Below are 18,111 nucleotides of genomic sequence, written 5' to 3' on the forward strand. Positions count from 1 at the left end.
GAGAAACAAAAACCCGGTGCAGACAAAGAGCGGCAAAAGCAAAGGAACCCACAAGCCAAAGGGATCCCCCCCCCCCATGCACACATATACCACCGCTCAGGATTTGGACACATTGTTGTGTCACACCCCCAAAGACGTGTGACTGTGGAAGGACTTCCTGCAGGATTACCCCCAAGTTGAAGGTGGTTTGTCCCTCAAATGCCCACAGTCCCGATAAGCGAAGTTCTATATGTATGCATATATATATTTTTTTATTTCATAATCTTTATACATTGTACATTGTTACATATATTGTTAATTTTTAACAATAAATGTAACATGGTTTTAATGTTATTTTTTTTGTCTCCTAGTTAATATTTTTTTTAGGTTTATTACCATTTTCTTGTTTCTTGTTTATTTTTTTTGGGGTAATCTTTCTGTTATTTTTGTATTGTTTAGCATTGTTTAGGGATTATTGTACATTGCCAAATTCATATTGTTCATTGTTATTTTTAGGGTTTATTGTGAATTTTAAAAATGTTTCTATCAATGTTTCCATTTCAATTTAATATTTAGATTGTGTATTGCATATTTTTATATTATATATTTTATATATAGGCAATAACAAGAATATTTTTATTGTTATTGCCTATTTTTCTCTATCTTCTCTATCTATCTATCTATCTATCTATCTGTCTATCTGTCTATGTATTCCACCACCAAACCCTGTAATTACTTGTTGATGAGACCCCCATTGGAGAAATATCCCAGTAGAGTGTGAACTTTGTCTATCTCACCCATGAAGTAGGTGACTATCTTGCACATGGCGGCTCCGAAGATGAAGTTCTCCAGGATGTTGGGGATGAGGGTGAAGGGCATGCAGAAGACGGCCAGCATCAGGTCGCTGAGCGCCAGCGACAGCAGGAAGGAGTTGGTGACCGTCCGCATGCGCTTGTTCAGCGCCAGGACCACGATGATCAGCAGGTTGCCAAACACGCTGAGCAGGAAGATGATGGAGTACAGGAGGATCCGCACGGAGTCTATCTCTGAGAGAGGGAGAGTGAGGGAGTGACCGTGGGAATTCAGGCTACAAAGACTTTGATACAGTATGAAAACTAAATTACACTGATAAAAAGAGGAAAATAGTTTTGCAAATCAACTCAACAGTAATGCCTTTCGTGGATTTCCTGGGAACTGGGAAGACATCAAAACTTCAGGAACGCATTTCTTAATAGTAAACTATTGTTATAGTATAGTAAACAGACTTACGATACCTCAACAATGAACAAGTTTTTGCATTTGAAGGGTTAATATCACCAGATGAATTCAGAATCAGAATTTGTACATTTTCATACGCTAGGAATATTCAATAAAATTAGTGGTAAAGATTGGTGCATCGCTGTACAGAAAATTTACATACATAAAAATTGCCAAATATACCAAAAAAAATTACAAATAAATAGCAAGAATGGCCAAATATGAATAGGTAATATATGGGGCCAAGTATCAGTATAGTTGCTAGTACTACTCTGGGTATAAAATATAAATGTAGATGTACTGGATATACTGTACAAGATGAATAAATATGTATAATATAAGCATAGACATCAATAGAAGAGTAGGTATACATCAATACTATGTTCTATAAAGAGATTCATCAAATGCCCAATAATAAAAACTTTGGACCTGACAGCTTCCCAGTTGAGTTACGTTCCTACATTTAGGCAGTGAAATGAATTGAGACACTTTTTATCAATTCTTTCCCCCACTCTTTTGAAGAATGACGACAGAAATAAACAAAAAAATTTAAAATTCCCCACACGCATCAACACTGTCAACCACTTACTACTAATACTTACCTAAATCTCGCTATTGCCCATTATCCCTCATCAATGAAACGTCAAATCACCCTTCATCAATATTTATAAATCCTTAACCTTTTTTAAAATCAAAAATTTCTTTCATTTTTTCTTATTCAATATTACATAATTTGTAGCGTGTGTGTGTGTGTGTGTGTGTGTGTGTGTGTGTGTGTGTGTGTGTGTGTGTGTGTGTGTGTGTGTGTGTGTGTGTGTGTGTGTGTGTGTGTGTGTGTGTGTGTGTGTGTGTGTGTGTGTGTGAGCCAAGGAGGTTTTAGGGATGCTCCGTTCGCGCTGTGCTGTCACAGCGAGAGTGCTTGAGGATAAAAGCATTTGACAGGACAAGGTCAAATCCGACCCTGCGCTGAGCTGACTGAGCCTGATAAATCCTCCACCCACATCCCCCCCTCCCAAAAATGTCAGGAAAGAATAAAAAAAAAAAAAGAAAACCAGAACAATATGGGAGAAGTCTATAAGGGCCAGGGTTAGGCAGTTGCCAATTTAAAGGATCGGTTTGCATTATTCCAATGCAGGCCTTAGTAAAATGCTTATTCCGTGAACGTCCTACTATTGAGAAACTTACCACTCTGCTGCAGCTTCTCAATGTGCTTAATTGCAGGCAAAGATTTAAGCCTTAAAAAACATGTTAAATCACCTTCGATAAAATGAGAAACTCATATTATAGTCATGCATTTCTTAGAGTACATTTTGAACATGTTTGCATGGATGTAGTCGAGAGCGCTGATTTGAATTGCAAAAGAGTCGGAACAAAAGAAAGCCTGATGAAAAGCACGATTTGCGTTATTTTACAACATTATTACATTATTTTATTCAGTGTAGCATATAAAGACTGTCTAAAAATATTTTTAATTTACGGTTTTCGAAAAGGAGATTCCACATGTTTTTTAAGACAAACATTTGCCCCATTGGACTGAATGGAAACACAGTGAGAAGCAGCAGACGAGTGGTCCGTTTCTTAATAGTGAAGTGTTCAGTGAGGTTGTTGCTCTGAACATATGAATAAAAAGATATAAATTATTATTATAAATGCTAGAAACCGACATTTTGGGCCCAAGTTGAAAAATAGCGAACCTGTACTTTAAAACCGTGAACTGTTTTTTTAAATTTATTATGATATACAGGATGTGATGTTAAATCCCTGTGTGATGATAATTAGAGGCTACACATGGAAGCCAGGTCTAGCCAAACAAGTTAAAGAGTTAAATTAATAATCTTGTACAGTGTTTTGCAATATATTGTTGACTTAACCACTATGTTAAGAAGGAAGGATTGGTTATTTATTATTATACATTCCCCTTTTTTAAATGTTTTAAATTATTTTTGTGTTTGTAGAAATTTTATGTGGGACCTTGGGGGGTATTAAAAATGTAAAAAAAAAAAGGGTCCTTAAATGTCTATGACACTATGTCACTTTCAGTATTTGACATTTGGCACCCCTACAACTTCTGAGTGCAATTGTACTTTTACACCACTGTCATAAAACTCAGTCCGGTGTCAGAAAATCATTTGGGGAGCACTTAGTCCAGAGCTCCCCCGTCATGGAGATCGGCCCCCTGCTACCGGTGTAGGTACCAGATGTGCCCAACTCATCCACGCCGTCATGGAGGTGGAGCGGCTACGTTTTGTATGAACATTGTTACCGGACATTTGGACGGCAAGTTTATAATTTATCGGGTTTTTTTTAAGCAATTTTTTCCAAATTCTACCAAGCAAAAAAAAGGTAATTACCAGAGCCAAACGTCGAAGAAGTGACATTGTGCCGTAAAGCTTAACATACTTTTCCCGCACAGAAGTTGCATAGTGCATCAACAGGCGTTCGGAGGTGGGTGGGAATGAAAGAGGTGCTATTCTCCATATTACAAGTCAGTGTACCATCAAAATGATTTGGAACCTGTTATTTTATGGTAAATAATTAACATTTGCTTTGCTTAACACAATTGCTTTAATGTTCATCGTATTTCATTGTACCTGTTAAAGTGGACCTATTGTGCAGAACTCACTTTTTCAGTGCTTGTACACATTCATGTGGGTCTCTGATGAGCCTACTGACACACAAACTGTGAAATAAGACAACCCAGTCGGTTTTTTGTGAGCTGTCTGTCTCAGAAAACTTGTCCTAAAACACCCTGTTCAGATTTTTGATCCCTTTGTGCATCACAGTGCCGGCAGTAGAATAAGATCTGCCCTCCATCTGAGAGTAACTCCACCCACGGCTGGAGGAATAAAATAACACAGACAATAACAAGCTCTGCTGGGAAGACCAGCACTCAATTTTTAGAAGAAAGGGGAGTTAATGTCTCAGCGGTTGGCACTGTTGACTTGCAGCAGGGGTGCCCAATAGGTAGTGCGGATAGATCACGTGCCAATCAAAGAATTGTTTTAGATGTTAGCCAATCATCTGTCCTCCATTTGGCGTTTGCCACTTTATTGACGTACAGGGCGCCCAGTCTAATGTTGGTTAAAACTTTGTTCATTGGGTTAGAATCAACAACTACTTAGATCTCCCGTCTTCTAACACACGGGTTACCACATAGAAAACGCATGAGCTACTGCAAAACTTAAGCGAGCTAAGTGACCTAGTTAGCCTTCCAATTTATATCTACTAAAGAAGGGATATAAAAAAAAGAGTGGGGGAGCCGGACCAAGTAAGAAACCGAAAGCTTACCACTTCCATGCGGAACGGGAGGAGGACTTTTTTTTTTTCACCATGTCATAATCGAAGTGCGTGTGTCTGATCGGTCAATCGGTCGAAAAAGGGGAATGTGGAAAGGCTCTTTCGAACTGTTCATAAAAAATACGACACTGATTTCCCTCCGAAGAGCGAGCGGAGAAAGAGAAAGGTGACTGAACTGAAATTGCAGTTAATGGGACAGCAGTCATTTTTCACACAGCCGAATCCCAAAGCAAAGGCAGCCACCGAAGCATCGTTCCGGCTGAATCACACCATCATTAAGCCTAAGAAGTAAAAGAGGCCTTCGTTGAGGCAGCTGACTCGTTGTTTCGAGACTTTAAAAAGAAACCAGAAATATTATCTTCAATCAAAGCTCTTCAGCTATCAAGAGGTCCAGCTACACGGCGCTGTGAAGTAATGAGCGACGATTTGACACAGCAGCTTTGGAAGGACGTCGTGGACTGTGAGTGTTTCTCGTTGCAAGTAGACGAGTCTACGGACATAAGTGATACAGCACAATTGTGCTTTTTAATTCGGATGGTGTTTACAGATGTGACTGCAAAAGAGGAGCTGTACTGTAATACTGCCCATGAAAGAACAGAACAGACATTTTTCAGTCTTTCAAAAACTTGTTCAATAGAACCCAACTTCAATTGATGTCAATCACCACGGATGGTGCCCCCGCAATGGTGGGCTGCTTGAATGGAGATATTACCAAGTACACGGAGGACAATGCTTTCCCCGACTTCCTTAACTACCACTGCATAATACACCAACAAGCATTATGTGCAAAAACACTACACATGAGATAATGGATGTGGCAACGAAAATCGCCTGTTCTATTCGAGCGAGATCTCTTCAAAGACGGCTGTTCCGTGCCCATCTGGAGGAGGCTGACTGCAACTACTCTGACCTCTTGCTACACACTGACGTGAGATGGCTCAGTAGGGAAAATTCCTGCAGAGATTTCGAGATCTCTGTCCGGAGATAAAGGTGTCAGTAAAAATGCAGAATACAAGCAACTTAATGACGATCAGTGGCTGCTAGACTTGGCATTTTTAACCGATCTGACCAGCATGTTGAATGAGCTTAATTTAGAGCTGCACGGAAAAGACAAAGCCGTGGTCAACATGATCAGTTCAGTTAATGCCTTCAAGCGAAAAAGGCAACTTCTGTCCTCAAAGCTGCAACGCTATGATTTGGGGAACTTTGAAAAAACCTCACATCAGAGCTGGAGACCCAAGGGAAGGCGTGTGCGCAACTTCACAGTGCACGCTATACAGAGCAGATTTGAAAACTGTCTGTCAGACTTTGACAAACGATTTCAAGACTTTGCTTCACTCCAGCCAATCGCTTCCTTTATGTGCTCCCTGTTTAGGGAAGACATTGAGGTTGATTAACTCGCATCAAAAATGACAACACTATTTCACCTGAACTGGTCTGCAGTGGAGGATGAGATGTTGACACCACAGGCTGACATTCAGCCCAAGTTCAGGGCTCATGTACAGTTTTGGAACTTACTCATAGAGGAAAGGTAACCAAACATGAGGAAATGTGCTCCCTCCTTGACTGCATTATTTGGCTCTATTTATTTATTTATTTATTTATGCGAGTCAGCCTTTTCCCACATGAAGATTAGGTCCAAATAGCGTTCCACCATGACTGATGATCATCTGGAAGCCTGCCTGAGGCTGGCTACCAGCAGCTACTGTCCAGGCTATGCAACCCTGGCCGACTCCATTCAGTGCAAGTCATCAGAGTAAGGTAGTGACCATAAATGTATTTTATTGTATAGTGCTGTAAGGCTTCATGCAGTGATGCAAGGTACACCAACATATATTGTATATTTAAAGAATACTCTATCTTCTTCTTCTTCTTCTTATTCTTTCGGCTACTCCCGGTAGTATACTCCGTATATATATAAATAAATATATTTAGCATTTTTTAATTCAGATAAATAATTTTGACCTGATCATTTTAAAAGTAGCTCGCAAGCCGAAAAAGTGTGGGCACCCCTGACTTACAGCAATAAGTTCCTGGGTTTGAATCCGGGTCTAATCCTTCTGTGTGGAGTTTGCATGTTCCCCCCACTTTCAAAAGACATGTATGTTCCGTGTTTATACTCCTGTCGGTGTCCCTGACCAAGGCACTGGCAAAGGAGCCGGTGCCCAGGCGCTGTACTGTGGCTGCCCACTGTTCCTAGGTGTAGGATGGGACAAATGCACAGAACTAATCCCCACCCAGAGGGATTAAGAAAGTATTATAAATAATGCCAACTTCCTGTGAAGAAAATGCAGATGATAAGTATTTAAAGAATTATTCTGCTGTTTGTTTATTTCTTTCTTTCTTTCAAAAAAAAAAGGATGCGGTACAGACTGTGGGCTGCTGTCGCTGTGCTTTTCTCCAAAGAAAAAACAATAAAAATGGTGTGTTTTTATTGTAGATGTATTAATTTTGTTTTCCAACTTTTTCATGAAACAATGTTGTTGTGCTCCATCGCACAACAACATTTTGGAAAAAGTTATTTCAAGGTTGGAGCTGTTTCACAAATTTGTAGGCGTTTATGAATTGTAATAAGCACTGCAGGAGCACAAGCACATGTTGATGCTTTTCGCGGTTGCTGACATCAAATTACGAAATGTAATGAAGTATGGTGTTGAAAAAATGTGGTCACCCAACGCCCAACTTTGTTCCAGCTCCATGAAGTATTGTTTGGCGGCCCTCACACAGAACATTGGTATGCAGGCCAGCACAAGTGGGAATATTTCTCATTTGAATGCGACCGTAGGCGCAGTGTGTGGGATTAGCATACTTGAAAGATTTTCCTTTTTCCTTTACTCACGTTATTCACACGCATTTTACCGCACGGATCTGTATATACAAATAGCCTCTCCCATATACATGACTCTATTCCCTTCACTTCAATTTTGTACCCCCACTCTGTATGACCTTTTTGAGTCTTATTTTATTTTATTTCTATTTAATTGTATTTATATTATTCTATTCACTAACTGCATTCCGTTTTAGGAATGAGTTAGTTGCTAGGTAGGAATTAGGTTAGCTATTATGTTCGGTTTAGGAACTATTGTGCATAATCTTGCAAAGACATTTCACTGCATATATGTATGAGCGTAGGTGTATGTATGTGACAAATAAACCTCTTGAATCTTGAATCGTGAATCCTTATTTCTAATAAGCTGCTGCAGCATGTCAAAAGAATAACATAACACAACATATGAGCTGCATGCGGGAGACGACGCAGGGTTCAGCGCCTCCTCTCGTACGAGGCCCAGTGCGATTCAGATTCTGCCGAGTGAAAACTGAGAATTATGCATTCCACCCGTCGGCCGCGGCGCATTTCTTCCTCCCGGTTTCGCGGGAAGCGCCGCAGAAGGACGACTCAGCGGCCCTTCCTCCGACGCCCCCGGAGCGTGACAGCCCTGCTCAAATGATCCAAGGGCTTCTGCAGACGCATCGTCGTGAAAGGAACGGCCTCGGAACAGTTTCACAGTTTCCGAGCCCGAGTGGTGATGTGAAATATTTGCCGGCCGACCCGTGTGAGCTCGAGCCAGCGAGCGGACACCGCCAGGATCTTAAAACCTGGCCGCAGTTTTTCCAAAGCTGCAACAGAAAACCATCCCGGTCTAGCCAGCTCGTCCTCAAATCGTGTGCAGTTGATACCACTTTACGTCGAGTATACTGACAACAGTCACGTTTGCAGGAGGTTCTTTTTGGTAAACGTTCTTCCTTCAATTGTGGTGGACTGAACCGTTTCCCAACCTTATTCCTGTCACGGCACACCTTTTACAATGAAATAATCCTACGGCATTACACCACTATCCTGTTAACTACGGAAAACGTCACAAACCCATAGAACTGTGCTTATTGTTGTTATTATTATTATTATTATTATTATTATTATTATCATTAATATTATTAATATTATCAATGTTATTATTAATACCATTATTAATATTATTAATATTTGTATTAATACAATTAATAATTATTAATATAATTATTATTATTATTATTATTATGGCCTACTAATAAGCTTGTGATGCAAAAACCTACAAATGATTCGTTCAAAACAAGGTCTAGGCATTCAGCATACAGTAACATTCACCATTCTCTCCCCCCTCACTCAGCATGCGTCACACCAACCGAATCCAACGAACAAAGAGTCGAAGAAATGTTACGACTATTTACGGAGCGACTCGTTCAGAACAAACTCGCAAAAAAAGAGTCGGACCTTTCATCACTACGAATAGTTCTCATTTTAGGAGTGATGCTGGTTTCCGATGAGCACAGAGCCGCTGTTCCGCCGGAACCGACGAATTAGTGCAGCCTTTCGGTTTTGATCTGGCAACACAAGAGCTGCTTTCTGTTATTTATGCATTTTGCGGTGGAATTTGAAACATTCCCGCAGCACACCTGCTCCCGCGCCACACTGGTTTTACTGTAACGTCTCGAAATCGCACAAGAAAGTGCGGGAGCCTGGCGGTTTGTTCCGAGTGAATACGGCTTGATTGATGGGGTTCGTTTTAACCTGAAAGCTTCATGAATAGTTAAAACGTTAATTAACAACCAGGCAGCGCAACGAGAGCCCGGGAGATGAATTAATCGTGGGAGCTAAACAAGGGGAAAATAACTTTTGATCCGATCCGTGAATCAGATTCTAGCCACGTATTCCTAGCTGATAAATGTGTGAGGTGACGGTGAGAAAGCACCGTCTGCCAATCCGGGCTGTTTGTTCAACTTTCGGCAGCGATCGGCAGCTTTGACTCCACTACGTTCGTCTGTTTATCAAAGCCGTGCTTACAAGTTGCCGTTCCGTCCGATATATTGATCCTTATACAGTGTCATCAATCATGAAAACGAAGCCAATTCCATCCCAGGACTTGAAGCCGAAGGGAAAGCAATCAGACAAACTGACACAACACCAAATCCGAGATGGATTGGATCAAATACACACAAACACACAACACAACAAATGGTAAAAATGATTTTATTTTTCCTCTCTGGACACAACAGAAGCTCATTTCAAATATAAAGAACTCATATTTGTAAAAGAAAAATGACTCATGATTCTATTAGTTTTTAACGTGGAACGCGTGACCGCTTTTTGGTTCTGCCCTCTTGAAACACTGCAGATCTCCGCGCAACGACACGACTGGACGCAGTTCGTCCTCCGCTTTAAAACGGATTCACAGGTTTTCTGAGGTTTTTGGCTCGGCCCGAACGTCGGCGCGTCGCGACAGCCACGGCAAGAAGGGACCAGGCCCGTTGACTGGAGTCTAAAAACAGCGCGGCAAGCGTGATCAGTAAATAGACGGCATCATCATTCAATCAATCGCGGCAAAAGTTTGTGGGACACAGAACAGAGAACATTCAAGGTCTTTCTTTGTTGTTGTTACTGCCTTCAATTGACACAACATTGGCAGATAAGGCGGTGGCCTTTCTGGGGAACATCAGAGCGTAATAAATTGAACGGCAGATGAATCCTGCAACATAGCGAAGCAGCTGTTGCTTATCTGAGCAGTGCAATGAGTGTGGTTACCCGCGCAGTCAGCACAATCCAACCTAATTACTCTTCCCGCCATGCCCTCCGAAGAGAAATTACTATTGATCTGCCTTTGCGTACAGATTCTAAAAATTGGGAAGAGCCTGTTTGTAAGTGCATTAACAAGGCGAGTGCATATGGAATTTCCCTCCGGGCCCGAGGTGGGGTGGTGGTGGGGGTGGGGGGACCGTTACATTCCGCTCTTCTAAATAATTTGCTTGATCAACATATTTTGGCCCTTTTCGGCATCGACCAATTTCCGAGAAAGGGAACGCGGCCGCTCGGACACAGTGAAATATCCATCGTAACACAGAGAAAGCGAGAAGAAAACGTCTGAGAGAGAAAGGTAAAAGGTCTGCCCAGTTTGTCCCCAAAGAAGAGACTGTATAGTGAGTGACTGATTGCACCCTCCTCCACCAGTGACTGGTCTATCTGCTCATTAATGTGGATGTGTGGGTGTTTTTTGAGGAAGAAAAAGACTAATTAAGAACAGAATTGATCTTGCAAAAACAAAAAAAAAACACACACACACATTCACACAGTGTATATACAGGTGACCATTGAAGTGTAGCCAGTCTTTTGAACGTATAGCTCTCTCCACCATTGTCCACCATTGTCACTGAACACCTCTCCATTATAGTGACACGAGATTTGCAAACTACTAAATGCGTGGGGAATCCGGAGTCACTCACTCGCGACTCTTTGATTCACAAATTGAAAATAATTACTGCGGAGAAAAAAGAACCAGCCAAGGCATTTTGCGTAATTTATACTGAATGTCACTAATTTACACTTAGCATTCGACCACCTAAATAAAGAATTTTGACAGAATCAAATGATCCTAGTGGGAATTAAATTCACAACTCGCAGCCGAACCGAGTCTTCCTGCTGTCGTGGTTCAGGAAGTCCTCCCTCGCTCACTGTGCTTCACACCAGCTGAAGCACATGAACCAAGAGTCTGAAAAATGTAACAAATCTTTTTATTGAGTGAGTCACTAAAAACAAACCTTAATAAAGAGACCAACCTTTCATCACTTCTAACGTATCAGTGTGTGTGTGTGTGTGTGTGTGTGTGTGTGTGTGTGTGTGTGTGTGCATGCGCGTGTGCGTGTGCGTGTGTGTGTGTGTGTGTGTGTGTGAGGGAAATCTCTTTCTTTGATTTCTCCAATACCGATAATAAGCAGAACTGTTAACGTCAGAGTTTATCAATTAACCTCTATTCTTTAAAAATAAAAACATATATATTTACTCTGTCAACATATATGTATATTTATGTTAAAGTTACAAGTCATTATACAGTCACCTACATTATAAACTGAGCATAACTACATAACTACCAATTTAAGTGCAGAACAGTTATTCTGAAGTTAACAGGGAGCCAAATGGGGAGAAGCTTGGATTGAGGTAATGTGACACAGAATGTTAATACTGTTTTGATTGACACGGCTGCTGCATTTTAAGCCAGTTGGACAAGTTCAAGTTCAAGTTCAAGAGATTATTTGTCACATACATATACATACGTTCATACATACACAACTCAAGTGTATCGTAAAACAGGATAGATCAGAGTGAGTTGAATGACAACCTTCCTTTAACTACGCAACACCACAGCTCAACGTGAACATACCATAGAACAGAGGTTCCAAACCTGAGGTCCATGCCCCTCTTTGGGGGACAGGGAAGGTGTTTATAACCTTACTTCACACCGAATCCCACAAACGTGCTGTGGTGCAGGATTTTTGTGGAGGTTCCAGCGTTCACATTTTCAACTCATGCGTCAATTTGGGGTCCGACACTACGACCAGAAGTTATGTCAGTCATGTTTTTTTTATTATTGGAACTGGTCTTAAAACTAAGTAAATGAGTCACATAAATAAAATAATTATTAAGACGTTATTAATGTTAACACTGTCACCATATTCCCTATGAATAAATCTGTTTTAATGTAAGTGAATTGTGTGCTTATTGTATTTTTTATTTATTTTATTTACACTTTGCAAACACTCTATTGCAGGGGTGCCCAATACGTCGATCGCGATCGACCGGTAGATCACAAAGTTAGTGCGGGTAGATCGCGCACCATTCAAAAAAACCTTTTTCTTTACCGATCTGACCAACATGTTGAATGAGCTTAATTTATAGCTGCAATGAAGAGACAAAACCGTGGCCAACATGATCAGTTCTGTTAATGGTTTCAAACGAAAAACGCAACTTCTGTCCTCAAAGCTGCAGCGCCATGATTTAGGGAACCTTCAAAACCTCGCATCAGAGCTGGAGGCCCAAGGGAAGGCGTGTGCGCAACTTGACAGTGCGCACACTTGAAAACTGTTTGTCAGACTTTGACAAATGGTTTTAAGACTTTGCTTTACTCCAGCCAATCGCTACCTTTATGTGCTCCCCATTAAGGGAACATATTGAGGTTGATTCACTTGCATCAAAAATTGCAACACTATTTCACCTGAACTGGTCTGCAGTGGAGGATGAGATGTTGACACCACAGGCTGACATTCAGCTCAAGTCCAGGGCTCATGGACCGTTTTGGAACTTACAGAGCAGAAGTACCCAAACATGAGGAAATGTGCTACCTCCTTGACTGCATTATTCGGCTCTACTTATTTATTTATTTATGCGAGTCAGGCTTTTCCCACATGAAGATTAGGTCCAAATAGCGTTCCACCATGACTGATGATCATCTGGAAGCCTGCCTGAGGCTGGCTACCAGCAGCTACTGTACAGGCTATGCAACCCTGGCCGACTCCATTCAGTGCAAGTCATCAGAGTAAGGTAGTGACCATAAATGTATTTTATTGTATTGTGCTGTAAGGGTTCATGCAGTGACGCAAGGTACACCAACATATATTGTATATATAAAGTATACTCAGTATATATACAGTGTATTAATATATAAATAAATATATCTAGCATTTTTTAATGCAGGTAGATCATTTTGACCTGGTCATTTTAAAAGTAGCTCACAAGCCGAAAAAGTGTGGGCACCCCTACTCTATTGTATACACTGCATTCCACATTATTATGAAAATTGGATTTAAGTGTCATAAAAATAAAAAATTTTGTTTTGTTTTTCAATTAAACTCATGGATGGTGTTGTGTCTCAGGGCTCTTTGGATCACTGGAATCAATCTCAGACACCTGTGATAATTAGTTTGCCAGGTGAGCCCAATTAAAGGAAAACTACGTTCCACATTATTAAGCAGGCCACAGGTTTCAAGCAATATGGGAAAGAAAAAGGATCTCTCTGCTGCTGAAAAGCCTCAAATAGTGCAATGCAAAAACATTAGATATTTCACAAAAACTTAGGCGTGATCATCGTACTGTGAAGAGATTTGTGGCTGATTCAGAGCACAGACGGGTTTGTGCAGATAAAGGCATAATGAGGAAGGTTTCTGCCAGACAAATTCATGGGATTAAGAGAGCAGCTGCTAAAATGCCGTTACAAGGCAGCAAACAGGTATTTGAGTGGTGCTAAAGGAGTGCCGTGTGTGTAAACAGGGCATTTCACTTTCTTTAAGGTTGTTTTTCAAACTATCAAAATATCAACATTCACCGCCACATATTGATTTTCTATTTTTTTTGACTGCTTGGTGTTGGAGCTCTGGTTCTTCCTTACTGCAAAGGATGGCTGCCTCGCTAAGCCATGCGGTACTGGCTAAAAGAGTTGCAGGCACAGACCTCGATCCATGGTCCGCTGGATTGTGTTCGGTCAGAACCTATCGCCAGCGTTCTGGTCGGATCGATTGTCTGATTCGCTGAACCTGGTTATTAATATAACATAACTTACATCATGTGTCTCATTATGTATACACTGATCAGCCACAACAGTAAAATCACTGACAGGTGAATTAAATAACATTACATCATCTCGATACAATGGCACCTGTCAAGGGGTGGGATATATTAGGCAGCAAGTGAACAGTTAGTTCTTGAAGTTGATCTGTTGGAAGAATAAAAATGACCAAGCGTAGGCATCTGAGCGACTTTGCAAGCGCCAAATTTTGATGGATTGACTACTGGGTCAGAGCATCTTGAAAAATGAGTGTTCCCGGTATGCAGTGGTTAGTACCTACCAAAAGTGGTCCAAGGAAGAACAACTAGTGAACGGGTGACAGGGTCATGGGCACCCATGGGCTCATTGATGTGCGTGGGGAGCAAAGTCTAGCCCATCTGGTAGGATTCCACAGAAGAGCTACTGTAGCACAAACTGCTAAAAAAGTTCATGCTGCTTTGATAGAAAGGTGTCAGAACACACAGTGCATTGCGGCTTGCTGCGTATGGGGCTGTGTAGCCGCAGACCAGTCGGTGCACATGCTGACCCCTGTCCACCAACGAAAGCGCATACAATGGGCATGTGAGTATCAGAACTGGACCATGGAGGAATGGACGAAGGTGGCCTGGTCTGATGAATCACGTCATCATGTGGATGGCTAGGTGTATGTGTGTCGTTTACCTGGGGAAGAGATGGCACCAGGATGCACTATGGGGAGAAGGCAAGCAGGCAGAGGCAGTGTGATGCTCTGGGATATGTTCCGCTTGGAAACCTTGGGTCTTGGCATTAATCTTACTTTGACACGTACTACCTACCTAAACATTGTTAGGCGGGTCAGAGCTGTTTTGGTAGCACGAGGGGGTCCTACACAATATTAGGCTGGTGGTTTTAATGTTGTGGCTTATCGGTGTATCATCTAGAACTACTCTACTATCAGTGTAGAAACAGATTGTGTCAAACTTCACGTCCATTTCTTGCACAATAACCTCTACAATTTCCAGTGCTAGTACTGCGGCGCACAGCTCCAGGCGGGGTCCAGTCAACTCTGGAAGAGGAGCCAACTTGGCTTTTCCCGGAATGAAACCAACTTCTTTGTGAACATCTATTTAGGACAGTAATTGGGTAATTAACGGCTTGAATTATTAATCAACGGCTGCTTTGCTCTAACAGAGGCATCAGAAAGACAGAGAGTTCAGTTCTTCGTGCGTTAGAGATGGAAAGGGATGACTAGGTGCCTGTCGGTGGGGAAAGACTTGAGAGCATCGTCCACATTGAAATCCCGTTCAATGAAACGTTGCGCGTTACTGGCCTATTTTTCCTGCACTTCTCTCGCATTTGTCCTGTACTGAAAATGCCTACTGCAAGGGACATGCTATTTCCGAAGACATGGACTATCGGTAATCTATTCAGGAATCTATTATTTCTTTACCGAGATCACTGTCGTGATACATAACAATCTCAAGAAAATCTCTACTTTTCACTTCAACCACAAAAGCGTAAAACATCTGTTGAACGTCTGTGGTTACTGCAACTGGCTCTTCTCTGAACCTGATGAGTACTCCCAAGAGACAATTATTTAGATCCGGGCTCGAAAGTAACACGTCATTCAAAGAGAAACCATCAAACTTGAATCAAACTCCACACAAACCTGACCTGGTTTCTGTGGGTGGTATACATCAAAGGAAGGGCGATACCAACTCTACTTGTCATCTTCTAATGGGGGTGGCGGTTCAGCACCATCATTGATAGTTTTTGGCACAAACTCAACAAAGTGATCCTTTAATTCAGGCTTTTTATCCAAATTGCGACAGTGACAGGCATTTGTGTTCCTTTTAGGGAATCTTCTCTGTGGATGGCGAAATTGTAAAGGAGCAACCCAGCTGTTGTTGTCATCCTTTAGAAACTCCTTTTCTATTATACGGAAGAAGGTGATGCCATCAATTGATGGCGCTAGCTGGTTGTCATGTGCAGTTCCCTAAAAGACGGTTTCACCAAAGTTTTCCTCGAGTAATTGCTACTGGTGGGATATGTAGTGGGAAAGAGAAGGGTGTGTTTGGTGAGAGTCTTTCAGTCCATGATGTAGTTTGCTTTGATGGCACTTTCACAGGGCTTTAGGAAAGTGGTGCGTCCATTCTCCAAGACACATCCACTGTCTTCATAGAGGTGACAGTGGAGTGGTGTAGGGGGTAGACTTCCCCGACTACTGTATGACCCAGACTAAGTCAAGCTTCTGTGCATATGCCACATTATGAGGACCACTGTGCTGATTGCGGGCCTTATGGAAACACAGAATTCTCTGCCGAGTAGAGAATTTTTAAAAGGAAAGTTTAAAAGGCAGCCCAGTGGGCGACACATTTGTTTTTCGGACTAGGACTGCGTCCGTGTATAGAGTGGTACTATGACTTACGAGTTTAATTTGTTTTGTGATAGAGCTCGTAATTCAATCTGCTCCTATAGCAAATCAATTTTTCCCCATTGAAATTAATTGAAATGCCCTTTAATCCGTTCCAGCCCCCCCAAAAAAAAAAACAATTTTTTTTTGTTACGTGTTTTTAAATAAGAAAAATGTATTTATAAATAACAAATATTGTATAAAAACATAATAAAAGACAATGTCGAAGACATTTAATTCAATCGACATCATCCGCTTCTCGTTCTCAGCACTGCCTTTCTAAGGACTCATGGTTGGGAAAAAAAAAAAAAAGGCAAAATAACTGCACAAAAAACACAAAACGCGAGCACAAAACACAAAAGAGATGCTTCCACGGTCAGGTAACCAGGTGAAGTGAAGGAGTGAGATGCGGGATGCTGGCTGGATTTGCTCGCCATGCCAGCTAGCGGCGGCGTACCTGAAGCTCGCTCCTCCTAACTCACATTTTTGATCCCAAATCAATACAAAAAAATCGACGGAACGACCGCTCGTAACTCGGAAAACTCGTATGTGCCTGTCTTTCTTTGGCATGGCAGAGATGATTGGCATGTTAAAGCTGGGGCGGCTCTGGCTTCCTTACGAATAAAAAAATCCAGGAAGAAGGAAAATGGTGAGAAACTAACTCTGTATTCTTGCTTGTACGATGATCTATCGACATCCACTTAATTTGTAAATGAAAGGGCAGTTTTTAACTATTGGCCTACAGGCCTACTGGCCAATAGGCCTACTGGCCTTTGCCTCTGTCTGTGTCCAGGTAAGTTAAGCCGGGAAAGTGTATTTTTTCTTTGCCACCTGCAACTCCAGTAACAGGTCACTCAGCTCGCGGAGCATTAAACCATGTGTCTTTGTGGTTATTTTAGGGAAGCTTTCTATTTTGGAGAAGAGTGCTCTTTCAGTGGCCTCTGGAGATCCGTACATTTCTTCCAGTACTCTCCCAGACTATGTTGAGACCACTGGATAGATTTTGAATATTGACAGGGTTAATTCGTTGTGCGTGTTCACTGTACGCTTTTCCCGGCCATTTTGTAGGCAAATCCAATTCCTCAGCTGCAGTTAGGTCGAGACCAGTTATGGTGTTGACCAATGTTGATTTCCAAGCTAAATAACGTTCTTGGAGGTTGTCGAACTTTGTGAGACCTGAATACACAAGCTGACTTCTCGTGCTGAATTTATCAAGCCTGTACACTGAGACCGGCTGTCTGTGGGCAGAGGATGATTTAACTGCACGGTGTCATGTTTCAAAGATATAGCAATGTTGGGATAAACGGATTTGGGTGCCACTGCATGACCGCAATGTGGGTTGTAGCTTGCTTGAGGACACCGATTTATTTGGCCTGATCTCTCCTATACTACTTGTAGATTGCAGTCAACAGAATTGCCTAGCATGTACAAGCTTGTTAATTTTCTTGAACTTTCCTGCTGAAGTAAGCCATCTAATTGTTTTTATTTGTTCTTGTTCTTTTAACCCCAGGACGGCTTTCTCCAATACTTTAGCCTCAGCTAGGGCAGCGTCAGCTTCCTTTTCTCGCTCTAATGGTTGTAGTGGTGCCTCAGGGCGGGCATTTTCCATTTTAATATTGATTTCCCTCTGTGCATAAGAAACTGTGGCTTGGGTAGCTGTTGCCTTGGCACAAGAGGTTTGCTGCTGCTATCCTCACACCTGAAACCAGACGATCGTGAAGTCCCTTTAATCCTTTTACTGAGAGAGTGTGCTACAAATGCTTGGAGTTGTCTTTTGGCAAACCTCTTGGCCGTGAGCTGTGTCAGTCAAAAGAAGAATTTTTGAGAAGCATTTTTGCTGTA

General features: G+C 41.7%; 1 protein-coding gene across 1 annotated transcript in view; it reads right to left on the reverse strand.

Moving 5' to 3' along the window:
* cckbra (cholecystokinin B receptor a) overlaps nucleotides 1-18,111 on the reverse strand; it is a gene marked incomplete at its 3' end in the record, with an annotated part of 42,428 nt that overhangs the window by 14,445 nt on the left and 9,872 nt on the right. Inside the window, exon 2 of the mRNA XM_080023886.1 lies at nucleotides 777-1,025. Within this exon, the coding sequence (XP_079880012.1) occupies nucleotides 777-1,025 (249 nt within the window). The remainder of the gene's footprint in view (nucleotides 1-776; nucleotides 1,026-18,111) is intronic.

This window comes from Zeus faber, assembly GCF_960531495.2.
Source record: "Zeus faber genome assembly, chromosome: 2".
NCBI lineage: Eukaryota > Metazoa > Chordata > Actinopteri > Zeiformes > Zeidae > Zeus > Zeus faber.